This window comes from Clytia hemisphaerica, unplaced genomic scaffold (genome assembly GCF_902728285.1).
Source record: "Clytia hemisphaerica strain Z4C2 unplaced genomic scaffold, Clytia hemisphaerica genome assembly, whole genome shotgun sequence".
Classification (NCBI taxonomy): domain Eukaryota; kingdom Metazoa; phylum Cnidaria; class Hydrozoa; order Leptothecata; family Clytiidae; genus Clytia; species Clytia hemisphaerica.
Window position 1 is genome coordinate 355,910 of NW_027104031.1, and position 27,809 is coordinate 383,718.

General features: G+C 33.3%; 2 protein-coding genes across 2 annotated transcripts in view; one reads left to right on the top strand and one right to left on the bottom strand.

The window, feature by feature from the left end:
- LOC136811687 (autophagy-related protein 16-1-like) lies at nt 1-15,713 on the bottom strand. Its single transcript, XM_067068315.1, has 21 exons — nt 15,546-15,713; nt 9,038-9,117; nt 8,573-8,610; nt 8,166-8,262; nt 7,841-7,914; nt 7,568-7,658; nt 7,148-7,237; nt 6,821-6,891; nt 6,513-6,581; nt 6,185-6,284; nt 5,870-5,978; nt 5,395-5,465; nt 5,005-5,076; nt 4,635-4,758; nt 3,976-4,036; nt 3,768-3,821; nt 3,435-3,499; nt 3,060-3,144; nt 2,610-2,657; nt 2,261-2,359; nt 1-1,665 (listed from the first exon to the last, which is right to left on the bottom strand). Exons 1-21 carry the CDS (start codon nt 15,643-15,645, stop codon nt 1,572-1,574), a joined length of 1,692 nt encoding a protein of 563 aa, XP_066924416.1. The 5' UTR covers nt 15,646-15,713; the 3' UTR covers nt 1-1,571.
- A 7,666-nt stretch (nt 15,714-23,379) lies between these two features.
- The window catches only part of LOC136811689 (uncharacterized), a 33,957-nt gene continuing 29,527 nt past the window's right edge, over nt 23,380-27,809 (top strand). Inside the window, exons 1-5 of the mRNA XM_067068316.1 lie at nt 23,380-23,632; nt 24,278-24,374; nt 24,888-24,954; nt 25,603-25,643; nt 26,133-26,219. Of these exons, the coding sequence (XP_066924417.1) occupies nt 23,421-23,632; nt 24,278-24,374; nt 24,888-24,954; nt 25,603-25,643; nt 26,133-26,219 (504 nt within the window). The 5' untranslated portion in view covers nt 23,380-23,420. The remainder of the gene's footprint in view (nt 23,633-24,277; nt 24,375-24,887; nt 24,955-25,602; nt 25,644-26,132; nt 26,220-27,809) is intronic.

Genomic DNA, 27,809 nt, shown 5'->3' on the forward strand with positions numbered 1-27,809 from the left:
CAATGATTTAAAGTGTATCTTATTTTCATAAATTTTAAATAAATTTTGTTCGTTTTATACTTTTAAAAAATAAAAGAAAAAATAACAAAAAAAACAACAAAAAAAAAAGTCTTGAAAAGAAAAATGAAAAATACTCTTTAGTTTTATTACAAAAAATACAATACCAGGGTTTCGAATTAATCCTCTGGAAAAAAAATATCAAGTTAACAAACTCGCCGTTTGACTAAAAATTGTGCCATTAGCATTATATCGAATCAGAAATTTGGTTTATTTGAAATTTTTCATATGGAACCAAATCCAGAGCTAATTCAAGACCGGTTCAACTGTTACAGTTCTGTAAAGTGACAGTCAAGCAAAGTGAGACTTTTGTTTTATGATGACAAATTGGATAATGCTTCGATCACGCTTTTCAAATTTAACAATTATTGACAAATTTGTGTTGTACTTTGGCCATACTTTTAAAGAAAGCGAAAACAATTCTGAGTGGTACGCGTTATAATAGGAGAATCAATTTTTCTTGAAAATGCCAATCTTTCACGTTTTGACTGCGGTACACAAAACTGCAAAGTCAGAGCCAACTAGTTGGTTGTTTATACCCGGCAGAACAACCGTAAAAGTGGGGAGGCTGAAGCCCAGGCTGAACGCTCAAATGGGATAAAATTCACTAGGAATAGACCTTTTCATAAATTACTTTACGAACATCACTTGCCTCGTTTTGAAATTATTACCATGGTGATTAACTTCCAGCCGATTTTATTAAAACTACTTCCTATTCATAAAAAAATCATTTAATGTCTCAAGAGACATAATCACCATGGTAATTGTTTGAATACGAGGCAAGTGATGTTCGTGACGTAATTAATTAAAAGGTCTATTTGAGAAAAAATTCTCATTTTCTCAAAAGAAGGGAGGCTGAAGTCTCCCCAGTCTCCCCGCTCTCGCCGGGCCTGGTGTTGAGTCTGGCAAATAAATTTGAAAATTCTATTGACTAATAGGAGTGAATATAAAAAATCCCTTATTTTACACATCATTCTGATAAAAAAGTTGGTCAAAGACTAACGTTAACAATAAACAGAAATTTATTACCTATGGAAAGTTTCTCATTGTTAAAATTCAAGACCCGAGTCTAAAATATTACATTGGGCTTGAAGATTTTTGGATGACATGACATATAGATAGCTTCAAAAGGTATCTAAATTTTCAAAAATACTAGACTGCTGTCTTCTTTTAATCTTAATTGATACGGCGCAATGAATTTATGATCCTCGCAAATATACAGGACTACTATTCCGACAAGAAGGTTCCAAATGAGTTACAATCTCAGAAATAGTTTGTAGGGTCCAGAGGTTTTTAAAAATTAGTCAGCTGCCCATTATTTTGCCCAAACATCAATAGATTTTTTCACGCATAGTCTAGTACATGGATTGTCAGGAAGTTGTAACTTTAACTAGTCTGAGTCTGGTCAACTACAGCTTTTCATTCCATGTGGTATTTAATCATCTGAAAAAGATAGCGATTCTTCCAGTATCATTCGCTCAACATAACTCTCAAACCGATGAAGAAATGAATTCTCAAATATCAGTCCACAGAACGATGTGTTTATTTTTGTCACACGATAACATGCATGTACCGTTTGGGTGCCATGCCGTCGCTACTACAGCACTCCTAGAAAAAGTAGAGAAAGAACGAGTAAGATTTCTACCTAGAAGCTGCAATGAAAAAAGAACTGTAAGAAAAATATTTACTAGATCACTTACTAGTCAGGTGTGTCTTTTATAGAGTTCAAGAGAAAAATTTACATTTTTAAACAGAATCTGTATAGAAGCTGATCACTTCCCATTCAAGTTTAATTATACCAGGAGGTCAAGTTTTTCTAATCTTTTAAGTAAATTTTGCTCAAAAAGATATTGATTTCCAATAACCTCGCAGCGACCGTAGTGCAGTGGTAGAGCATCCGGCTACGGTTCGCAAGGTTGTGGGTTCAGCCGGGTCATACCAAAGATTCTCAAAATGGTACTTGATGCCTCTCTGCTTGATGCTCAGCAATTAAGAGAAGGATCAAGGGTAAGTTGAGCAATCCAGGAAGAAAGAGTGGTGTCCTCACCAACCTTCGGGTGGATAGCTATCGAAAGAGGAGCCTTCGGGTCGCCTCCGACTGCGGTCGCAGACTTACATACTAACCTCTCATTATGAGAACGTTCAATTTAGATACCTAACTTCACCGATTATCAGTAGAAGATTTTAAGAGTGGAATACTCACTTGTGTTCACGAAGTACTTTTTCTAATTGGTTGGTTTTCGCATTCCAAACGTACACACCACCATCGTATGACCCACACATCACGAATTGCGCGTCCGGACTGAAATCAAGAGGATCCAAAATAAGAATGAATAGGGTTTAGTTGAAGTTAAACAAGATGCATACATGCTTGAAATATATGTTAATCGTTATTATACGCAATACACAAATAGGAATGAATACGTAAGGTTGGAATAATCACTTTCGGTCGAGGTTGTGGATGGTGAAATTTGTCGTTCTTTTAATGTTACAAAGTAGGCATCCCCCCTCTTCTATCTTTTCTACAATAATAAAAATTATTATTGTCCTACCTGAAGCAAGCTCGAGTGTAATCGAATGCAACTTTGAAGCCTTCACATCTAGAAATCAAAAAATTATCGTTTGTTTATAGTAGAAAGAGATCCATTAAGTTACCCCAGGGCTGTCTACCCAAAAGAAGTCCATTACCAAAACGATGTCTACAAACGTTTTTGTTTCGCTTACAAGCTTTGCTTTGCCTCGTATCTCTCAAAATAAAGTCAACGGCACGCTATTATTACCAAAACTATGACGTGATGACAGAGACCCCCTTTCTATGAGGATACCCATTGAAAAGGGGCGCCAAGAAGGCTTTTAAGGTGCTCTATCAAAATACCGAGACTTGAAAAACCACCAAAAATCTCTGAAAAAAAGCATCGTGCCGTAGCCGAAGTGATTTTTCAACACGCCCTTTTTTGTAAACCTGACGAGAGTACACATTGTTACAAAATGCCTTTTTTTACCTGTACGTCGAGATAATTTGATTATTTCGCATATCTATGAGTTTTAATGCGTCATCCCTGGTTACTGCTAGTAAAAAGTTCATATCTGAAAACAAGAAGAAAAACAGATTCAAATTCTACATAGAAAGGATACATTATATTAATACTGATAAAAGCGTCGCTCTGCTATATTTATTTAATCTCCACACGGCACATTCTCATCTAACCCTCCCCACTCATCAGTTTTTGGATAAGTAGTCATATTATATTGTCCTGATTTCCACCGAGGAAATTCTACATTATTTCAGCCCTAGCTATCAGTTTAAGTTAAAGTTTTCACCCCATCTAGAGCTAATTTCAGTTTTCAATCAATCAAAATAAAAGCGAGTATTTTACCTTGTGAAAGGTCTAGTGACGTCACACGTCCTTGTAATTGTATTTCGTTAATATTTTGGTCTTGCCTATAGAAAAGAAAGCAAATATCTTAAAACAGATTTTAAGAAGGACTGGCAAATTCGGCGATAGACCATTAAATCGGATCAAAACGTAAGAACTGTTTCTTACAGAAAATACAGGACAGACTGAAACCTTCTCGGTAAAACTGTTGTTGGCATCCATTTAGCAGGCAGTTCGAAAACTTCAAAAAATTAATTAATTAATTAATTTATAATATCTAAACCCTATAAATCTATTGGACTTTTAAAAATCATGGTTAAAATCTTTACAAACCTGACATCCCAAAATCGAATCTTTTTATCGAAGTGACCGCTTATAATTGTTGTGCTGTGGAATAAAAAAGAAAAAATAATCATTCAAAATTTTAACAGTTAACTTAACTGTAATCAGAGCTTAACAAAAAACTTTTTGATAAGAATCCACACAAATGGTTACAAACATATACTTACGATGAAGACTTAACATTATCAATTATACCTACCCTGCCACGTCTGCCGTCAAAAGATCATTACAGCTTGAGCCAGCAAATATCGTTTTAGTACCTGAGGACAAGAAGAAGAAGGAATTCCTTAGAAAAGAACATTCGGTAACATTCGGTTACGTGTCAATAAGAACACTCAAAAAATGAGAAACGAAGTCTTTGTGCTCAAAAATTAAAGAGAAGGATGAAGAGTTAGTGGAGCAATTAAAGGACCCTCATAGCTTATGGACTTACCAACTTAAAGACACAATTATTCACCAAACGATGAACTGAAGCAGAACAGGGTGGAAAGACTACTTTGATAAGTGGCAGATTCCACTTCATTCAACAGAAAAAAGTTTTCATACTACTTTGTAGTGTTATAAGTAGGTAAGCTTCATGGACAAAGATGTTATTAGCAACGATAACACAAAAACAAAATACAGTGATGTCTCCATAACTCGAACCTCCATAACTCGAATGTCTCCTGTCCTTTACTCGAACAAGTTTTCTGGTCCATTCAGGTTACAATGCCTTAAAAACATGGCATAATATCTAGGTTTGGCTTAAAAACCATAACTCGAAATTTCCATAATACGAAGAAATTTGCGTTCCCCGTGCGTGTTCGAGTTATTGAGACTCCGCTGTAGAACTTACAAAAGAATATTTTTAAAACTTACAAGCTTTGCTCCTAAGATCCCAGATCTTTAAAGTTCGATCGTGGCTCCCAGAAACGATTTTACTGGAATCTTCACCAAGGAATTTGGCTGATAATACTTTCCCCGTGTGACCTGTTAATGTGTGCTAAAACAATAATCAAACTATTCAAAATCTGAAATCTGACTTTTCTCTGATAATAGTTTATTATAATAAAAAGAACGAATTAATAAATGATAATCCGGTTACTGCTAAATTTGGGAATTAGTTTTTTTTGCCATGAAATGATTTTAACTAATAGCATTTAGGAAGGCTGTTCATAAAACTATAGAATTAATGAAATGGATAGTGGGGAAAATCAAATTTGTTGAAACATAAAGATAATAATTTTACTTTAAGTCTTTGGTCGTGAAGTCCCCATATCCTACAAGCATTGTCATTTGATGCGGCAAGGATCATTTTTTCCTGAAAGCAGACAAAAGATTATGGAATAATGATTTTGCACACATTTGAAACTTTGGCATTTTTCACAGTGGTAAATGTCTCTAATAATGTCTCTTTAAAAAGCTGAAAGATATGGCACTTCGAAATTATGACTGCAACAATTCTGAAGATTTCAGCCGTCAGTCTTAAATATTTCAATGGCAACCATCTTTTACATTAATGACATTTTTTATTACATCGTGAATTTCGCGTTTTTTCAACCTCCCGAAAATTTCTATTTGTGAAAGTTTGTCCGCTTAGAGAAGTTTGGGCACGAGATGAGAGTTGAACAAAACTTACAGTAGAATCAAACCTGACACACGTGACTGATTGATTGCAACCCATTAGTGTTCCATGAGGCGTACAACTACCTATGGTGTAGGAAATTAAATATCTACAATTTTGGAAAAAGTCTTTCCTTCTAGTTCGAAATCGAAAGTGATCTAATACAGAAATCTGATGCGTGACATGGCAGAACCACATGAGCATGTGGCAAATTCAATTGACCAATTTATTCAAAATGGGAGATTTTTTCGTTTTTATACCGTTTGTTCGATTTTAGTATAATAGGATTTATCAATAGTTTTTTTTGTTTTTGTGTTTCCTCAGAAAACGTTTCAAAATTACTCCTCTACTCGGCGTCATCAAAAATTATCAGAAAGCAAAGTTCCGTCAGAAGTATCTTTTTCTTTCATTATTCTGTTTGATGAGAATTAGACCATTGGGTTGAAATTATTTGATTTCCCTATCCAAAAAACATAATTCAACAACATACCTCTACCAACTTCCCAAACTTTGACTTTTCGATCTGCACCCCCTGATACAAAATATTTGCCAGAAATACTGAACCGTAATGACGACACCTCCCCATCATGTGCATTATCCTATGGTAGGGTGAAATATAAGCAGAGACCTTGAAAATGATATCAGCTTGAACACGAATAAGACTAAAGTGTCATTCATTTTTCATCTCTTATCAGCGTAATTGGTATGTGATCTGTTCACAAATTCGATCTGACTAACTGCTAGAATCGGGGAGGGGGAGTGTTCTTAATAATTCTATCAGATTCGATAAGACATTTTAACATACCATAGTGTGTCTTGCACGATCAGGAACTGATGTGATACAAACATATGCAGGGACTGGTAAATGAAAACTGCCCGTCCTGTCCGGTGACTTTGAGTATGACCTGAAATTAAGAACAAATTAAACGTTTTGAAAGTTATAAATTTATAATTTATTCCACATTATCATATCATTAAATACAAATCACTGTGTATCAATTAAAGACAGCGTTTTTGAAGGTCATTAACATTTTGAGCATTTTAGCATTTCAAAGTTGACCTAAATTACAAATATTAGTACATAAAGGACAAAACTGTCAATAGGGTATACTTCAATATAATGTATTACATACGTAGCTTTGATTTGTATGGGTTCATTTGCAGCATCTTGTAATTGCTGCTGAAGTTTCTTTTGTCTTAAGCTGTGATAAAAAGGCCAAAATATCTTGTAAAATTTATAAGTCAAAGTCAAACATAACAATTCTAATAACATGTCAATGGAAAAGCCTTATGAATGTCACTCTCAGTCTCACGAAAGTAAATCTAATCATGCTGGCGTGGTGTCCACATAGTAGTAAATAAGAGGGAAAACTTAAAGAGAATGAACTTTAGGTGGCAAGTAAAACAAATAATGATTTTATGCGAAGTAAACTAAACAAACCTTGCAACCATTTCATTTTCAAAATTGATTTGGTCTGCTACTTTTGCTTTTTCTTGCATCCAACGTTCAACCTAAAACAAAAAAACATTCTAATAATCAACAAATATTTGTAGCAGTACAGTGAGTTATTTCTTACTTATCAATACTTCATGTTAATTATTATTCTATTTTTTATCCCATAACAATAATTATTTACTTACTTCATTCTTATGATGGACATGTTCCAATAAAAAATGCTTTGAAACTCCCAAATTATCAAATTAAGTACAAACAAATCTACCTCGAGCATATAAAAGAAATATCAAAAGCACAATAAAAACAAAGTACCAGTTGCATATTATCTTCTTGTAATTTATTTATTTTAGTTTCTAATGATGAGTGTAACATTTGTAACGCTTGGTGTTCATCTTTCAGCATCTAAGAAAAAAAGTGATCCTAGATATTCTTAGAGAGATAAAGGAGAAAAGTAACAATCATACCTTAAAGGGTCTTTGGCAGTAATTAGTGTTTGGGAAATAATCTTTTTTAAACCCCATCATAGTAAAATGAATTCTCCTGCTGCAAAAATTAGTTCATTTAGTTGGATAAGGTAAAGGTGGGATTCAAACTCAGAGACCTAATCAGATGACGAAGATTATGACTAGCAAATTACCAGTAGTGGTACTAATTAAGATAAAAAGAAGGTACATTAGCAAAAATTGTTGATGCCTTTAACACATTGACTTAAGAAAATAATAACATAAATACCTGATTAGTAGATTCTAATTCTGATATCGTTAATTGTAATTTTCTAGATTCGAAAGCCAATGCATCTTGGTTGTTTTGGGCGTCCAAAATACTACAAAAGAATCAGAAACATTTTTAACCCTCTGGGTACCCTCTGCCTTGCTCTACCTCAAAGCCAGCAACCTCCATCAGTCCTTAAAGAGATCGTTTTTTTTTAAAGAATCTAGTCGTAGTCTGGATGTGATTTGAGAATTAGTTGAAGATGTCCATCTAAATATCTCTAATATATCTTACTGTGCTTCCTTTGAGGAAATAATTTCATCTTTTTCTTTTAGCTCTGCTGTCAGCTGAATAATTTTCTGTGCATTCTAAATTGGAAAATTCAATACATGAACAATAAAATAAATTTAAGATATAATTAAATAGCAGAAAAAACGTTCAAGTAAGATAAAATAATTCAGAAATAGAGTGTGTCAAGTAAAGCCACGAGAAAGTGAGCAAATATAGCAAGTATAGACAAGATTACAAACGTTTTGTGCTTGTTGTTTAAATGAATGACATGATAGCTACTCAAATGTAATAAAGTATCTGTGAGAAAAATAATAATTTGAATTCTTACTTCTCCTTTGTTTCTATGAAGTTCTGTTACTTCTTCCTGCAACTTGAAGATTTTCTGTTCAAGATATTTTTCATTGCCAGATAATGGGGACCCAGTGCTAAACGTGAAAATATACAGGGTAGCCAGTAAAGAAAGACAAGACAAGACACTGTTATTCTAAGAGTTTTTTACAGATCTCTTAAAATGAAATATCGTTCATTAATACAATACAAATTCATTTGGGTCAAACGTAACATGATGACATCATATCATTTCATACTACTATTTATCAAATGGAAATTAATTTTCTAGATACATTCATTCGATAATGATGGAGGCTATATAATTTTAATGAAAAATTTCCATTGTCTTCCACAACAATTTAATAAGAACACAAACTAAATGAATAAGCATTTAAAATTACATACTTTCCGACAGCAACTTTTCCTTGAAGTTCATGAATTTCCTAAAGTTCAAATGTAGTGTGTATTTACAGCTCAAACAATTGTAATTGTATCTTTACAATTTAAGACATTTTGAAAAAATTGCAATAAAAAAGTTTTCCCTTATTCTTAGGCTTTTTTAAGGCGAAGTTTTTTAATGTCAATTATTTTTTCGACTTTGCAACCACAGAATTTAGTAATATGATATATGGAAATACCAGAGATCATGGAAAATGTCAAGCTCTAAAATGGCAATTGACTGAGGCCTCTTTTGAATTTAAGGGAGACTTGGAGTTCCAATTAGAACAAATTAAAATAATGTGCCCTTGCAATTTCCTTGAAATACTAATCATAATGCCTCTTGGGTTTGATAGAATATAACCATCCTCATATTATAATTGAAAATGCAGACTTTCAAAAATCAACAAGACATTTCATAGTGAAGAATACCTGCTTTAATTGGTACGACTGATGCTCTAATTCTTGGTTCCGAATCTTAGTTGCACTTCCAGCAGTGATAAGCTTGTTATCTAAACAGAAAGTTTTTGTATACAGGTAACTTTACATTTTTCACTTGCTTTTCTTCAGGCCCATTGAAACCGATTATTTTGTATAAATTACATTCATAAAAATAAAAAATGACTTAGGATGTATATTTTCTTAGTCTCGCACTCCCATTTTCACTAAGGTTTTTACTGGGTCTGTGACTTCAAGGGTTACTAATATCATAGGCATTTCAATCAGCTCTTGACTATAATATTAGCATAAGTTTGATGGTAAAACTTAGGTTGATTCAATGTCAACAGCACAGTGGGCAGGATTAAGGGGTCAGGTAGAAATAAAGCACTCAAAACCAAATTTTTTGGTTAAATTAGAAGGTTTTATGAAGGAAACAAGAAAATTTTTTAGGGTTTTTCCCTAAAAATTGGAATTTTAGAAATTTTGCGATTCCTGAAGGAAAAAGACCATAGAAATCGAAAGGAAAAAGTTTGGATGTTAAAAACTGATGGTTGAATAACTGAAATTTGTTAAAATGAAAAAAATGAAATAAAATTCACTCAAAAATGTCAAAAAAGGGCATTTTCAGGCCCAGAAATGTATTGGTGTCCAAAATCCTTAAAATATTTGAAATACAGGTTCCTGTATATGGATTTAGTCATGCTAGCAGGGTAATTTCCAAGCACTTTCCTTACCACCGTTCTGGTTTTAAAAATTGAGTTTCAATGCAGTGGTGTGGATGGGCGACAAAGAAAATTTGCTCTCTAAACGTCCTAAATAGGTGATTTCTTGGTAGCCTAAAAATTCTAGCTTGATTATGAAAAAACAACCTTAATTTGCCTTATCTTTTGATTTATAAAAACATTACTTTTATTTTTGAACTAAATAAACTAATCTCATTTCCATATCGTTAAAGAAGGTAAATTTGAAATAAGGACTATACTTTCTATCACCACAAACCTTTTTTTGATGTATATATCAAATAATTTGCTTAGCAATAAATCATAAAATCGAAAACTTCATTTCTTCTATCTTTAAGAAACACACTTTTAAGAAACATGAGGCTCAGAATGCCTAAAAACTAAGAAACATCTAAGAAACATGCTGAGGCTGAGAATTAGATAATAACATTTTTTAATTCGGTTTTTTTAAGAACCTTCCAATCGTAAGTATTTTTTTTTTCTTTGCATGAAAAATAGGCTGATTATGTCAAAAAGTTTAGAAACATCTAAAAAACATTTATTAAGGCTCAAAAAGGCCGATTTCTTAAGAAACATTGAGGCTGCTTGGTAAAACTAGTTTCTTAAAAAAAAACAATGTGTATTTACCTTAATAAACATTTTTTTCTTTACAAAAGTGCTTGGAAATACCCTGGGCTAGGGTTCCCAAATTTCACCAGATATCACAGCTAGCTTGTTTCCATCCTGGAGTTTGGGTCGTGTTCAGGTCGCTTAATTTGTGCCCGAAAATTGAAGCCCGTGTAAAGTACAGACCCATTTTATTTAGTAAATTTATTCTTAAGTTTTTGAGTAAATTGACGTCAAAAATGATTAATGATTATTTTTCAGTGTGCTTGTGAAAATTGAGAATTGACACTGATTGACAATGTCTGTGTTTCTTTTTAAATAAAAGTTCTTTAGTTTTTGCAACTTGTTAGACTGGATTTTATTTGTCTTTTGCAAGCGGTTTCTGGCAACCAAGCGTTCGAGCACTGAACTTTTGACTTTTCAGTTTAATTTTTCTGTTTATCTTGTAACTGTCTGATATCCACTTTTAATTCTATGTATCTTTATACTGGAAATGAATCAGCTTTGGAATTAGACTACTTACTATTGGAATACCCCTATAAATTGAACTACAAACTATTGAACATACACTACAAACCAAAAAAAATATTTAAAATCTAATAAAATCTAATAAGATTTTAATTATCATTTTGATTTAGGAGCATGAGTCTGCTAATGAATGTCACCCATTTTCCGTTTTTTTTAACTTTTCAACTTTAAGGCTCCAGTGAAAAATCTAGGTGCATGCAATAATGATACCAGCTGATGTTTTTTATCAGTCTTGATACTGGCAAGCTTAAACAGTCATTTTTTTCACTTTACAAAGTACACAATTTTTTCAGGACAGCTTTTTACATCAGAATGTGAACGGAAAATGAGGTTTTTAGCAAATTGTCTAAGTTCATTATTTAATAATCTAGGCCAATCATGTCTGATCATACTTAATTTTTCTTTTTATTACAGCCAAGGGATATGAAAAACAAAATCTACAAAAAGATTTTTCAAAATGAAGTTTTTCCCAGAATAAATGCAAAAAGTTGTGGACATAACTTTTTTCGTTCACAAAGTTATGTCCGCACACAATTGATTTGCTAGAGAAGTGGAAGTGTTAATATCTATAGTTATTTGATTTTTAACCCTTCCCATCCATTAGAGAACCAAACCAAGTAACACTAAAATACCAGTTGTCCTTCATTGAAAAATATTCGATTTTGAAGTGAACAGGGTACGATTTCCGTTCACAATTTTGAGTTATGTCTGCACATTATTTTATCCTTTAAATTTTCAAAGGAGTTATTTTTACTCAACTGAATCATTTTTCTATATCAAGGGTCATCTTTGGGGTCATTTTATACAAATTTGAAGTCCCAAAGGCTATTTGTGGGAACGGTGGAAACAAATAGGTTTCTCCAAAAATTAGTTATGTCCGCAACAAAAAGTTATGTCCGCAACAAATCATGAAGTTTTCTCAGCCCCCAAACACCATTTTTAGGTTTCTTTGACAAATTATTGCATTTGAGGTCATTATAAGTTGGTTAAAACCAGAAAAAAGTCTGATAATTTTCCATTGGCAAGATTTCAGTTTTTTCACCTCATATCTATGTATTTCATGTTGCGGACATAACTATTTCATCTAAAATGTTGCTGATAAAGTGTATTTGCAAGCTGGCATGATGTTTTATTATATGGAAGTAATGCTTAGGCTATTAGAAATAAAAAACAAATACTCTGATGCCAAGTTGAGGTCCAAAATTAAAATTTTAACAGAAAAATAACTTTTTGTTTCTTTGAAAATGATGGTTCTGAGCCTGCGAGCTTGAATGAAGGATAAATCATGCATTAATTTGCATATTAAATTCATTGTGTAGTGTTCACACAACATAATCTACTACACATTCACTTACAGACTGGTTAGAATTGCTCCAATAGTTCAAAACAGAGTCATATTCTGTCAAATTGTATGTTGCGGACATAACTATTAAAGTATTTTATCAGATTTTTGACCCCCTTAAGCAGTTATGCTAACACTTTGACAATACTAAAGAGTAACATTTGTAAAAACCATGCATTTCCTTGTTTTTTTAATTTTTTGTGTCCTCTAGAGGGTCGTTCTTCTATAGAAATATGAGAAAGTTCTAATATCATTGATAAGTCTTCTTTTATTCTTTTCAAAGAAAAACATGTAATAAAACTGAAATCAAACCAAACCAAATCTTTTGGTTTTATATTGATTTAGTCTCTATAATATTCCTTAAATTTTGGCAATAGAAAAAGACACTCCAAAATCTTTAATTAATGATGTATAATGTTCTATGGTTCTACCCTAAGAAGAAAAGTTTATGTCCGCAACACAGCATTATTATACATTTAACCCTTTCTATTGAAAAAGTTTAGTGACTCTCAAGTAAAAATCATATTTAATGATTATGAAAATGTACAACAGTTGATGTCAAGCTCAAATCTTAACTTTTAAGATTAGATTTTAACAAAAAATTATGTATGATTGGATTCTCTTTTACAAATAAATCTTCAATTTTCAGGAAATCATAGTTACAAAGACCTTTCAAGACAACAAATTTCAATGATTAAGTTTGGTTCAAGTACAGCAAAGTATTAAAAGCCAAATAATAACTCAATTTAATGTTATTGCTGTTTTAAATCAAATTTAACAAAAAGTTATGTCTGCAAAAACAAATTTCATTTTCTAATTTTTATTGGCTAACTGAAATATAGCAAACTTTTGGTTTTTTGGAAGCTATGTGATGAGTCCTTCAAATCTAGAATGAAATTACCTGACCATAGCCAGTTTTCTTTTCATGAAGTCAAACTTTATGGGAATTTTTTGTATTTTAGATTTTTATTTTGAAAAAAGTGTCAGAATTTGAAAAATATGCCATACTGGAGGGTAAAAATTGCTTTTCAATGCAGCTTAATATATTAGCCATGAACTGAAATCTAAGACAAGTATTAGATAATGCATATTTTATCTCAAATAAAGTGTAAACTACAAAGAGTTTTTTGCCAAATTTGTCTGATTATAACTACTCTAGGTTAAATTTATGGACCTAGCCAGTTTGATTAAGCCCTGATACTTATGTTTTCTGAAAATTGAAGTCATTAATAAAAGAATTATCCAGGAATAAAAGTGAAATTCAAAACTTTATTTTTTCCAAAATTTTTCACCTATTTGGGTGACATTACCAGCCTCATGCTCTTAGGTGAAATTTTAAACACTTTTTTTCTCAAGTTTATTACCTACCCCCAGATTTCTAACATTAGAAATTAAATATAACTTTTTCATTATGGTTAAATATTAAATTAAACTATTTAATTTGTCTTTGAAATTATAGATTGTAAATAGATTTTAAATGCTTCATTAAATTTTATTACATTTTCCAGAATTGCCAATCGAAATAGGCCTGGGTCACCAATAAGTTGTGTTTGCGTTATTTCCAGACCCAAAATGCGAGTCTGTCGGTTGCTCGGCATCTTAAATCATTGGAAAAACGCGCTCTGAATATAGGCGATTGGGCAGTGCTAAAATCATCAGGAGAATGCGCTCTGAGCATAGGTTTGTTCAGGCGACAAGAATCATCAAGCGCGCGAGCTGTGATGTGATTATTTTGTATATTGCAAGCGCGCAAAAAGCAGTTGCGTAGCGCTTTTTAATTTTGAATGCAAAAAGTCTTTGAAAAATTGGGGATAAAAATCTTAAAAACACTCGATGATCAAAACGCTGGCTAAGCTGAATCTACAAAATTCCTTAATTAATATAAAAAATAAAAAAATCTAAAAAGGCGACAATCAAAAATATGTTCCATTTGGGTCCTAAAACATCTTCAAATCCAGTTCGGTTGGTTGGCCGGTAGTAAATCTTGTCAGATTTTTAAGATCTAGTAAATCCCGATGAATCAAGTCAGCAATCAACAGAATCTTATGCCGCCATCTTTAATTTGCCAAACTAAATGTGCGCGCACATGTGTTAACCTTAAAGCGGCCCTTATTTTTGGCCCCCAGGGTATTGGCCCTACCGCGTTGCTGAATTTTGACATGAAAATTTCAATAAGGGTACATGAAAAAACTTGAATGGGACTCAATGTGTGGGTTAAGTAAACAAAAAATAATGATTCAAAGACATGCTCCGTTTGCACGTGCCTGCCATAGACCTTTTTTCAAAGAGGACGTCCTGTTGAATAATTATGTAGTCCAGCCATAAAAGCAATGATAGAGCCATGCATAATTACTGTATCATGCATATTGTAATAATTATGCATGGTTTTATCATTGTTTTTCTGCTGGACTACATAATTATTCAACAGGGTGGCCTCTTTGAAAAAAGGTCTATTATGGGAAAGATCCGAACAGGACCCTGCCGACGCACCGGACTGTCCGGTGTATTTGTCCGGTGGCAAAAAGTATCGTTTCGCTACACCGCACGCAATAAGTACGGTGTCAGTCCGGTGTTGCATACAGGGAATTTTGGACGCCGGACATTTATGAAACAAAAAATTAAGAAACACCGGACGCACCAAACTGGTCATGTCCGGTGTTTTTTATTGTCCGGTGGGAAAAAAATATCCTTTTCTGACACCGGACATCCGACTTCCTTAAGTCCGGTGGTAAAAAAAATTCTCATTTTACACCGGACTTTCGCGTGTCCGGTGTTCGTTAAGTCCGGTGCGTCGGCAGGGTCCTATCCGAACCCGCGAACAGCATGCAGCGCCCAAAAAAACCCAACGATTTCTTGTAAATAAACAGTCGGTCGGACGACCCGAATGGAACATATTTTTGATTGCCGCCAAAATCCTACAAATTTTCTGACTTTCCGACTAGAAAAGGGTCGGATTTTTAAGACAAAAAGTGAGTCGGTCGGAGGACGACGCAAACACAACTTTTATTTGAGACCGTGCCCTAGTCTTCACCTTTGCGCCATAACACTATTCAAATATGGCCCTAACATCAACAAAGATACTCTTTTTTAGGCCCAAACATGGCTTGAACATCATGTGTTTGGGCCCCGAACATGCCCCGGCAGTCTAGAGTAAGTGTTTGTCTAGTCTAGACTAGCAAAAGGTCTATAAAACCCCAGAACTGATTGATTCTGAAAATTTAAAAGCCATTGAAAATATTAACGATTGATCTTCAAGGTTGCTTTAACACAAAAATAAACTTACGGGATTCAATCAGTTCTTGAAATGGGCGAATTTCAACAGCTTTTCGAGTCTCTAGTTGCTGAAGAATATTTTTTCTCCAACCTTGCAGCTCTGCCGCCATCTTTAATTTGTCTTCTTCATGTTTATGTTTTGATTTTGTTTTTCGAATCTTGGTCAAACTTACTTTGTATGAAGCGTATCGCTTCTGATATAGAAAAATTTAGCTCAAGTGACCACGGAAAGTAATATTGCCTGTTATGACGTAACTTCGGCGGGAAGATTGAAAACATGTGTAAAAGATGGCTGAGGACGGCTGAGGGATGTCTGAGGGGAGAGGGAATTTGGGTGTATGATATGATTGTACTCAAAACAAGGCTAAAGTCAGGTATATTCCATGATATATTACTTTAATCAAAGTATTTATGTGATATGATATTAGGTTCTTTTTAAAAAGACTCTTGTATTGAGATGCCCTGTAATAGTTTTTGCTTTAGCAGTCCAGTAAGTTACTTTACTTTTTGATACTTTTTGAAGGCTTCTTTGTTTGTCTCAATCATCCAATTTGAGAAATCCGATGGTGGACCATGACTTTGATGCTATTTGAATCAGCTCTCCTTAGAGGAAGGTAATTTGGCAGCAGTCAGTGGCTCGCCCGGTAGTGAATACACCGTTTAGGAGTGTCGACTGCGCACGGTTCCAAACAATTTTCCATTGTTTTGATTTCAGTGACCGCTCTTTCCCGCGTAAAAAAACGGTAGGTAAAATTCCGGTTCTCGTAAGAAAACCTAGCAGAGAAACGGTAGGTAAAGAACTCCTTTTAATCATAACTTCTTTTCCTCCAGATGAATTTTTGTGAAATTTTCAGGAGAGATTCATAAAATTATCATTGATATCATGTTCAAATCTCTAAAACATTCTCTTTAAAGGAAAGAAAAAAATTGGCAATGTTTACATTCCTCTAACCTTCCACAGTACTAAAGTGCGCATTTTTACCTACCGTTTTCACGGTGGAACACGGTAGAGATAGCGAGACTCCTTAACAATGTATTGAGAAAATGGTCCAATTGATGTTTAAAATTAGTTTTGGAGTAGTTTTTGAAGTTACGGATGGATTGTGGGAGGACACTAAATAGTCTGGGACCTTATTCTGACAGGGAGTCTCTCCTTATGTTTTTTTTGCCTTATGTTCACCTCTTTTAGATAACATTTTCTACCCAGTCTCTGGTTATCGTAACTGAAGATGCCATCTTTGTTTTCAGCACGCGTGTCTAATTTGGAAATGCGTGTGTTAATGTTCGATTGGAGAAATAAGTTTTCACCAATGTCTAAACTTTTGACTATATCTAAAGAATTAGTAAACCTTTTTAAGATCTGTAAAAGGCTCTCTACTCCCAAATAGCTCTAGAATAAACCCTGGAAATCCCAAGATATTTGATAAAATACTTTGAGATTGGGTAACTTGCATCAGTGGAGGCTAACATGCATAGCCCTCAAATGAAAGACCTGGCTGGTCATTAAAATACAAAATTAAATCAAAACAAAAATGGTAGAGTAGAGCTGCGAGCGTAGCTGCGTAGTTGTATTTTAATGACCAGCCAGGTCTTTCATTTGAGGGCTATGCATGTTAGCCTCCACTGATGCAAGTTACCCAATCTCACGGTATTAAATTTTTAAAGAAACAGTGCATCACAAACAGTGATATTTCGAACGCACGGAAGCGCTTCAAAACACTAGCTTTTTTTAAGTTTTGTCTCGTTTACCCAAACGATTCAATCTTGCGTAGGCTTAAGGGTCAAGCCTAGAACCCCCAATACGAGACATTTGCCTGACTGAAAAAAATCATCATCATCAATTTTGTTAATTGTCAGAATCGTTTACTCACTGGAAATACGCAACTTTCTGAAGTTTCTTTTTTTTTTTCGGTTGTGCTTCATTTTAAAAATAACGAAGATGAAAAGTTACCATCAATCCCACGAGTAAAAGAAAGTATTCCGACTAGTCTACGAAAAATGCGCTCGTGCGGCGAATAGAATATCTCGCAAATTAATATATGCATAAACCTGATGGAATCCTTTCTTTTTTATGCTTAGGTGACGTCACCATCGATCCTGTCTTGACAATGGAGAACCAAATTTGGCAATGCATAATTATTACGAGTGGCGGAAAAAGTTTGTGTGACGCAAAAATTGCGCGATAAACGAAGCCCTAGAAAAACGCCCACTGAAAATTGAAACTAGGAATTTATTGAATTATTTCACTAATGTATCAAACTTTTTGTTTTTTGTAATTATTATAAATTCATAATTTTTAAATACTATTTTTTGAAAGTCAAAGGACAAATTAAAGTGAATTTAAGCTGATTGGGTGGATATTGGGCGGACGGGCGTTTTTCATGTTCCGAGATCAGAAATTAAACAAGAGTATAAGACGGGGGCGTCTTAGTATGTACCGGGTGCGCCACAAAAAAGTTTCTCTCTTTAAAACTAATTTTCTCGAAATCTAAAAGTTTTAAAAGAACCATTCTTATTTCATTGGAAAGAAGAAAGATAGACTTAAATTTTGATGGGTCATTTATTGAATTCGATTCATTAGATCAAAAGTTATGCTCAATTGAATAAAAAAGTTACTTTCGGAAAATGCTCAAAAACGTTAAAAATCGACCTGAACAATAAACTATTGCAATAACTATCGAAATAAAACATCTAACAAGATGACTATAATGTCAAGATTCAGCAAGATTTCAATTATTAATGTGATCATATGCCTCCTTTGTCCAAACGCGAGAAATAGTATAGACTTTCCACATTCAAATTTGTTCCATTTGGTACAGTGTGAGTTGTAAAAATAATTACCTCCATTATTATTCTGAATCGATTGCTCGTGTTTAAAATATTAAATTTTGTAATAAAAAATTATGTTTTGTATTAAGCAATTATTGTTATTTAGTTCAATTGGGTTCAGTGTATCAAATCTCTCAGTTTAGTTGCCACTTTAGTATCTTCATTGCATTACAGCAAAAGGTTTGTTTTTATTTTAGTTTGTATCTTTGAAAGACCCCATCGGATTTAGGCAGGGCTGTTAGATTTAAGACCACTCACGGTAGTCACACTACACTAGGAGGAAATCAAGCTTTCAGTAAAACAAGATCAGTCATCTACAGGATGTATTCGCAGCAACAAGGATGAGAGTTACCTGAATCAAGCTCAAGATCCCAAGACAATTGATTAAAACTTGAAATGAGCCAGAGAACCAACAAATAAAAAATTGATAAAGGTCAGGCCAAATTGATTGTTTGGTTCGTGTCCTAGAAGCTTTGAAAAATGGGTCGGTTGGTCGGTCAGTCGGTAGCTAAAATTGGAACCTTTTTTTTTCATTTTCCCACCAAAAACCTCAATTTTTCTCAATCTAAGCAATCGCGCAATCCTGTATCCAACCTGCAAATGTAAAGAAATAGCCTTAAGTCAGGATCGAAAAAGGCACTCGCCGCGATCGCAAGATAACTTCTAGTTGGAGATTAGGGCGTTCGCAGGGTGTGCCCAAAGGAATACAGCTGTGACTCTCTGCTTTTAGGTGCGTAATATTTGTTTTTAAGTACAGGTTACACCGGGACATTTACTGTGCGAGAAGTGGATGTTGTTTATAGAAGAATCAAAGCAGTCAGTTAAAAAAGAACCACAGAGTTTAGTTATCGTGTGAAAATGAAGTAATTTTTTTTGATTTTTCCGACTCAAAGTGAAACACTTTTTCTCAAAGATTTAGAGTCCATCAGAAGACACAAACCAAACTATCAATTGGGCCCAGCCAAATGATCTTGTTCCTAAGTATAAACTGATGTGTTGTGAAAGACAAATCAATAAGATAAGATGACGCTATCATTAATAAAATTTCTGCTGGAGTAATTAGTTATTAAGGCTGTCGCGTTCTCCCAAGCAACTATGTAAATTATGTGAAGTCATCAGCATTGCACAAAAAGTGCTCTCTCCTTCAGTATAGACCTAACTCTTCATACAAAAATAATAGGAAACGTATATTTGGACTTTGCAGCCTATGCTGCACGCAAGCACTTGTAACACCCCCGCATTTGGACCATTCTATCTTTGGCGTAAAATAAGGAGAAGACTAAGTAGTGCCAATAATGGCGCTAGATTACCGCCTCATCTTTATTCGCCCGCGCGAGAGCTCGAGCTAATCAGTTTTTCACGCGCTCAAGGGGAAACGAAACTGATCAATATTCTTCCAAGGAAATAACGTCAGAAAAAAAACCATTAACCAAAAGATGTATTTTGTTATTAAAAATCAATCCTATGCAGATGAAAAAATTTCTGCTATGCGTTTTTTTCGGAACGCTGAAAAACTCTAATTTCCATCTTCCTTTAATAAGGTAAAGAGGTTGCAAGATTTGGGTTAGCAAGGCAAAAATCGCTAAAAAGCTGGTAAAATCATAATCCTCAAATATCAAAGTTTCAGCCACACTGTTAATCCAAAAAGTAAAACTTTGTCCATCAATAATTTCTTTACCGGGTGCAGCAGAAAAAACTTTGGACGTTTGGCGAGCCACTGAGGCCGAACAAAGTCTTGTTTAGACTCAAAACCACTTTTATTAGAAAGAGGACATGCTAACTTAAATTTTGCGGTATAATTTTAAGTTTGGTCAGAGTGTCAAGTATAGCTTTTGAAGTCAAAATTCACTTTTCGAAAAGTGTAAAAAACACGTAAAAAAGTTATAATTTATGCAAATATGAAAAAATAGCTCGTATTTGACTTATTTAACGACTTTACGAATAATTAATTGTTAATTATTTTTTAAAGCAGTTCTCGTTACAACCTTAGTAGTAAAAGTCAGTTTTTAGAAATATTGAAAAAAATCTATCGAAACGCTAAAAAATGCTTAATTAATACCCTTTTTTACTGTTTTTCCCTTTTCGAAAGTGAATTTTAACTTCAAACGCTTATACGTGACAACTCTTGACCAAACTTAAAAGTATACCCAAAATTAAGTTAGCATGTCCTCTTGTAAAAAGGTTTTGAGTCTAAACAAGACTTTGTTCGGCCTCAGTGGCTCGCCAAACGTCCAAAGTTTTTTCTGCTGCACCCGGTAGATAAATAAAAATTTGCAATATCTAAATAATAACAATTAATAAATACCAATACAATGAAGCGAAATCCAAATTTCTTGGACCAAGCACATCAAAATGGTTGCTAAATTAACTCATAGTGTCTTCCTGGGTTGGTTCCCCCTACTAAAAATCCAAATTTTTCTCAATTCCCCCCTCTTTTTTTATTTGCCCCAGTTATTTGACAATTTTGCTGTTCCCCTATATGGTCAACATAATGCCTTAAATCAAATTTAAAGTTTTGGAAAGCTTGAAAATATAGCCTTGAAACTGCTTGAAAATAGAGTTTTATTGAAAGATTTGTTTGGTTCAAGTATATAAGGTTTGCTGATTTAATTGCTTAAACAGATATTACGAGACCTTGAGATCAGTAAAGTTCCCCAATCCAAAATTTCCAAAATTTATGGTTTCCCCCCTCTTTATTTTCCCCCATCAAATTTCAAATTTTTCATGTTCCCTTATACCTCAAAAGACAGGGCAAAATCAGAATCTCCTAAAGGGGGGACACTATGTAACTGGACACATAGCAGCCTTTTGCTTTTGGTAAAGTTTTACCATTCATTTACCAACTCTTAATAAAAGACCTTCTAAAAACTGACTTTGAGGCACTTAGAGAGTCGCAAATATAAGACAATGGATTGGATATCTCAAAATTAAGTTTTTTGCTACCAAATTGACATTTGTTGACATTAGGTTCTGAAATTTTCAGATTTAATCTCTTTATGGTGACAAAAATGTGTCAATATGTCAAAATTTGCGATTAGCTCTTAAAAAATAATTCAGTTAATTAGTTGGAATTACTTATGAAGATAGCGGTAGTGTGCTCAGGCCACTGTGTATGTAGAATTCAAGCTCTTGATAAAAACACAACATTTTCTTTCAGAAAAGTGATTTTAACCTGTGTTTCAAAGTTTTTTATGATACATATTCAGAATTAAAAGAATGGTAGTGATATGAATTGAGTTCAATCACACAAAAAAATTGTAGGAGCTTTTTAAGTGACATTAGTGATATGTAACAATATTTGTCAAGTTTTCATGATATATTTGTTACAGTTTTATCAAGTTTTCAGGATTCATACTATTTCAAGGAATAAAGTATAGATGGATATTATATACACTACTTTCAGTAGTGTATATAATATCAGTAATATAATATCAGTTAATTTCAGTATAAAATTTCTCTAGGGTAACTTTCAATTAGTGAAAAGCTCCCGAGATTTTCATGTGTTTTATCAAAATCTTTGAGATTTAAGGATAGATTTTTGCTTTTTGATAAAAACCAATTTAATAATGTTTCTTAAAATTAAGCTGTCAATGATGCTAGGTTTGTTGTTAGTTTCTTTTGTTTTCCTGTTGATAAGGAAAATATAAACCTGGTTGACCTTTGATACGCAGAATGCTGATGATGAGTTGATAATGATGCTACGGTGAGTTTTTTATTAAAAACAGTAAATCCTTCCATAACAATGGATTCATAAAATTGCCCATTTCCTGTGTTACAAATTTATCATTTTATTGTATTGGAAGCTCATTTCTTGAATTTCAGCTTGAAATACTTTCCTTCCTACTTTTATTGTTAAAATATGATAAATTTTCATGTAAAGTATTCTGCAAGTTAAGTTTTAAATGTTCGTTTTTTCTCTCGTCTCTTTTTCTCCAGTAGTCCTTGGGACTTAAAAGATTCCAGTTTGACTTTTGAGGTGATGGGGATTTGAAGATTTTACAAATTTGGGTGGTTGCGGTTAAGGTGGGGGGGGGGGGTGGACTGATGAGAAGTTGCAGGTGGGCTAACCCTATGTAAGGGGGTGACCTTTTTCGTGGGGTTCGAGGGTTGTTTTTATTCATCTTTATAGCATAATCTAATCAACCAGATATGATAAATGACCTATAAAATTCAATTCATCTTTCTTCTTTCAAATAGAAAAGTACCGGGTGACCCACGAAAAAGTTCGGACGTTTCTCGGCTTCTTGAGGCCGAACAAATGTCCCAAAGTGCTTGGAGTTTTATTATTTAGAAAGTAGATATCCTAACTTAAAATCCGAGCCATTACTTTTTAAATTTGACGCACAAGTTCCCTAGTTATGAGCTTTTAAACTCAAAATTCACTTTTCGGAAAGTGTAAAAAACAGGTAAAAAAGGGGTATCAAATTAGGTATTTTTAGACGTTTTTGATATACAGTTTTTGAGAAAATTCCTTGAAAGTGCCAATTTTGATAAAAACTAGTCTTGTTTTAAACAAAAACTACTTTCAAAGGTGTTTTTAATAATTATTAATGTCATAAAACTCGTTAAATAAGTCAATTTATAAGTGATTTTCTAATTGATTGCATTAATTTAATACCTCTTTTTTACGTGTTTTTTACACTTTCCGAAAAGTGAATTTTGAGTTTAAAAGGTCATAAGTAGAGAACTAGTTGGTCAAATTTAAAAAGTGATAGCTCAAATTTTAAGTTAGGATATCTACTTTTTAAATACCAAAACTCCGAGCACTTTGGGACATTTGTTCGGCCTCAAGACGCCGAGAAAGGTCCGAACTTTTTCGTGGGTCACCCGGTATTCATTCTTTAAAAAATTCATAGAACTCGAAAGAGAGAAACTACACCCGGTATAAGAAACATAGCAACCTCACAAAACTGTTGTTCCATGCATCAAAATTAAGAAAATTCAAGATGGTAATGATCCCAATAATTACCTGAGGATATTCTTTAATATGCATAAAATTATCGTCCTTTTTTCTTGTATAGAGAATATTCAATCTTAAATGATATAAAGAAAAGTCATGAATAACAAACCACGTGTTGGTGTCAAGCCAAATCAAATCTTGTCTAGTGATATTGAAGTCAAAATCATTGGAGGGAAAGCAGTTGTCACAAGAATACAGAAACAAGGAAATCAAATAGTTAACAAAAGTCAAGAACATGTTCCCATTGAAACAGAAGAACAACAAGAAGTCTCCAAAATGGCTTCAAGTGCCATTGAAGAATCTCAAAGGTAACTATTATTTTAACTGAAAAATTGCAATTATCAAAATAAATTTATTTTAATACTTTTAAATCTACATAAGCATAATTCCATTATTATATGCATCTCTTTTATTCATGCTCATTTCAATTTGAATTTGAGTCAAATAATTTATACAGTATCGTGAAAAGTGAAATCTTTAAAAACTAATCACTCAAGGTTGGTGTAATCTAAGATGCTTGATCTAGCGATTCATGATGCTCAATCCGTAATCCATAAAATATGTTAATTTATGCGTAATTATGCTAATTATGATAAAATATTTTGGTAATTTACTAAGTCTCTTTTGGCGTTTCCCAGATCTCTTTTTTTTTGCCACTATGACTTCAGGTATATTGTAGAAATACAATGAAAATAGGGAAAGAGAAAAATCTTGCCACCTGTTTTATTTGCTTTTCTTTGTTTGCTTTTAGAAAGCAATTCCTTAATTCAATTATATTCATACTACATATGGTACTAGCTTCTCGAGACGCAACCAATATTAACAGATACCTTATCAGTAGAAATTTTTCTTTGTCCACAATTTTTCTGAACCCAAATTAAACCTTACTATTTATAGATCAGGTAATGATCAGTAAATTTTCTTAGCAATAAAAATTTTCTTTCATTTTACAGTGAAGAAGTTTTTTCGAAATATAAATGTTCATCATTACCAGAGGATTTAGATTGTATACGTCATCCAGGAAGTATTGTTGAAGCTGGTGCACTGGCTGTATGTTAAGCACATTCTTTTTGGACTTTCCCTCTTGAAAATTCCCTTTTCTTTTTTATCTCATCTATTTTCTTATTTTCCTTTGAAGCTTTTTTACTATGTGTGAGTACCTATTTCTATGTGAATGATGGTGAATGGAAAAAGCCTAACAAAGAGAAAGGCTAAAACATTGTTGCATTAGCTGTATATGTTGAATACTACGCTTTTGAGTTTTCTTGTTAGAAATAATTTCCCTTTTCTTCTTTAATCTTGTTGACATTCTCAATTCTTAAAGCTTGTTTATTATCAGCTTGTGTGTGAATTTGTAATACCTTTATTCTAATGTGAAAAACGACAAAAGCCATACAGAAAGCTTCTCATGCTTAGATATTCCTTCCTTGCCATTGGGTTGTTTAAACTTTTCGAAAAAGCTAATTACACAACATCTAATTACTTTGTCTGAATATCCTGGAAAGTAACCTTTTTCACGTGCAGATTCCCCATTTTATAACATTTTACATCTACTTTCTTTAGGCCCAAGCCCTTCCACAATCTACATACGATTTAAAGGCCAGTTTACCAAAAGAAATACTTAAAGAAGGTATCCATTCCATATGATTATTCAAGCAATAATTTGAATTTTATATATCTACAATCAGCGCTGAAATATATTTGCAATTTTGGGTATTTTAACGTTTTTCAGAATTTAAAGGTCTAGCGAGAATTGCAGTTTCAGTACTTCCACTTTGCTTCATTGGATTTTTCGAGTTGTGAGGGGTTAAGTGGCTCCCAGGCTATATTCTCAACTTTATTGGAACATTTTTGAGCTTTTAGATCCTGAGACCCTAAGATCCTAAGTCTTAAGTCTAATGTTAAAACTCTACTTCCAAACTGTACTTCAAAGCACTTTTAAAAAAATCACTGGCGGTTTTAAAGTTTTGAGGGAATTCCACTTTTGTGCCAAATATTTTGGCGCCGATTGTAGATGTAAATCTTATTTACATTTTTCCATCCCATCCATTATACTATGGCACATGAATGTAATGAATTTACCTTTGCTCTTGCCATGTGAGGGGTTCGCGGGTACCACCACTATGATAAACGATGGTAGAGTCAGGTAAGCGTAGTGACTTCTCTATCCAAGGATAGTTAATGCTGTCTGTACCTCTCATTGGAAGTGGGATCTCTTTTCTAATATATCTAGTTCAAAGAATCACAGTTGAAACCCATCCAAATCCCATTTTTTCAGGAAAACTTAGTGACTTACAGCTTGAAGGAATATTGTATGCTGTAAGTATAAATAAAAGCGTTGTTTTGTTGTATTTGCTTCAGTAGAGTTTACATAGGTCATACCAAGATTTAAATAGGCTTTTTCCAGGCTTTTTTCAGGTTTACAGAATCCAATAAATAACTTTCTTATTAAACTTTAAAATGAAGATTTAATGTTTGGAGCCCAAAAACATGGGCTGTAGGTCTTGGTATCTTGCTATCTCCCCATATTCAGGGTATTCTATGTACCATATAACGTAATGTATCCAGTTTCTTACTATATTAAAAGAATTTCATATTTTTTGTCCGTCAAAAAAAGTCGCAAAGTGGAATAGGCATTACTGAGTAGAAAAAAAAATCTATGATATGTTTAGGCTGAATCTAAGCCTTTCATGCTTTAGCTGCCATTCCTCGGCTGGTTTAAGACCATCTCCATTATACCATACAAAACATAATAAAAACATGTTATCTCAGAATAATCAGATAAGTTTTTCTGTCATATATTTTTAGTGTCAAAGACATCAACTTATTCTACCAGACGGAAAACGCAGTGGATTTTTTCTGGCTGATGGAACAGGAGTTGGAAAAGGGAGACAGGTATACCGCTATTGTGATATGAAACACTTTTTCTAAAAAAGCGATGCACTGTGGGATTGTTTTGGGGGTATTACAATAGAAATCTCTTGTTTAGAAAAATCATTAACTCTGATAAGGTCATAATTGATTGAAATAAAATAGTTTTCTTAAGGTTTTAAATCATAGTATACTAAAATTACTGATAGTATGAATACGTCATAATGTAATCTAAATAAGGCCTGAAGATTGAAGAAGAATCTCTTGAAACCCAGCCAAATGTAAATCTCATGATCCATGCCCGATAAACTTCCAATATAAGCATTAAGCAATGTTTTTTATAAGCTTTCAATTATTGCTGAATCCATTATTAGTAGACATTTCAAGTAAACGCTTTTGGTTGAAGTAGGTTCTTGTATTTTTGTGTGGCTGAAAAATGATTATAAAGCTTTTCTTCCCATACAAGAATAATAGGAATGTTAAAGTATTTACCAGAATAACCATTATATGAACAAATTCTTTCTCCTTTGGACCTTGGAAAATATTGATTGGAAAGCTGATTCCAAAAGTGATAGTGGTAATCAAAATAGCATAAACCATTGTCATAGCATTGTTCATTGGGCCAGGCAAATGACGTCCCCTAAAAGCTTGCACCAAACAAACCATTTGAGAAAGTGTTAAAATAGCTATTAAAATATTTTGATGATTTCCTGTATTGCAGTAATGAACTCGCTCCAGACTGTCTGTTTGTTTGAAGAATTCAAATTTTGGAGGGGTTTGGAAATACAGCAGATATAATATTGCATTTAATGACAAAACGAATATGATAACAATAAAAACTTGTGTTGCTATTGTTCGCCTCATCTCATTTTGTGTGAGCCTTACTGTTGATAAGAAAGCATTGAGCAATTTCTCTGATTTAGTGTACACAAATGCAACATTCAACGCGTATAATATAGTTACAATTAGATTACGTAAAATGCATTTGAATTCAAATCTAATATGATACTCTGAGTAGGTGTAAAGAATTCCTATAAATGTAAAAAACATTGCCAATAAGTGAATGATGGAGAGCGCAAAATCTGAAACTCGAACTGTTGGTGTATCCTTCTTTGCAATAAAGATTAACATAATGATGAATGATAAAAGAGTTCCAACTGAACTTAGTCCAAGAGTAATGTAGATTTGTTGTTGACCATGTTTCAGGTATACATTTCTGTATGGATCAATACACTTTGTACGTTTACCATTGTCAATGCTGAATAATCCAGTACATGGTTTGCAAGGCCCATCACCAAAGTCTTTTTTGATTGTGTTTTTTGGACAAATAAGGCAATATGATCCATGTTGAAAATCAAAAGTTGTGTTTTTAATTTCACCATAAAGTTTGAAGTAGCTAGGTGGGCAGGTAATGTCAGGGCATTTAACTTCCTTGTATTTGTGATGTTTAAGGAACTCTTTAGTTTTTATCTCAAAAAAGGTTAAATTTAATGGTAATCCATATTGATGAAATATTTTTGAAGAAAGTGGAAGTGTATATGAAAAACTGAAACCATGAACAATCAATTGAATAGACTTTTTCAATGTTTGATCATCTGACATACTGTAGTAAAG

Bases quoted from the DNA above. Each gene is read 5' to 3' on its own strand.
- LOC136811687 (XM_067068315.1), bottom strand. From the start codon at position 15,645: ATGGCGGCAGAGCTGCAAGGTTGGAGAAAAAATATTCTTCAGCAACTA. The intron at 6,285-6,512 runs GTATGTAATACA...TCTTAATTTCAG, and splicing joins CCCATACAAATCAAAGCTAC to GTCATACTCAAAGTCACCGG. The intron at 5,466-5,869 runs GTATGTTGTTGA...CCTACACCATAG, and splicing joins AGTTTGGGAAGTTGGTAGAG to GTAGTTGTACGCCTCATGGA.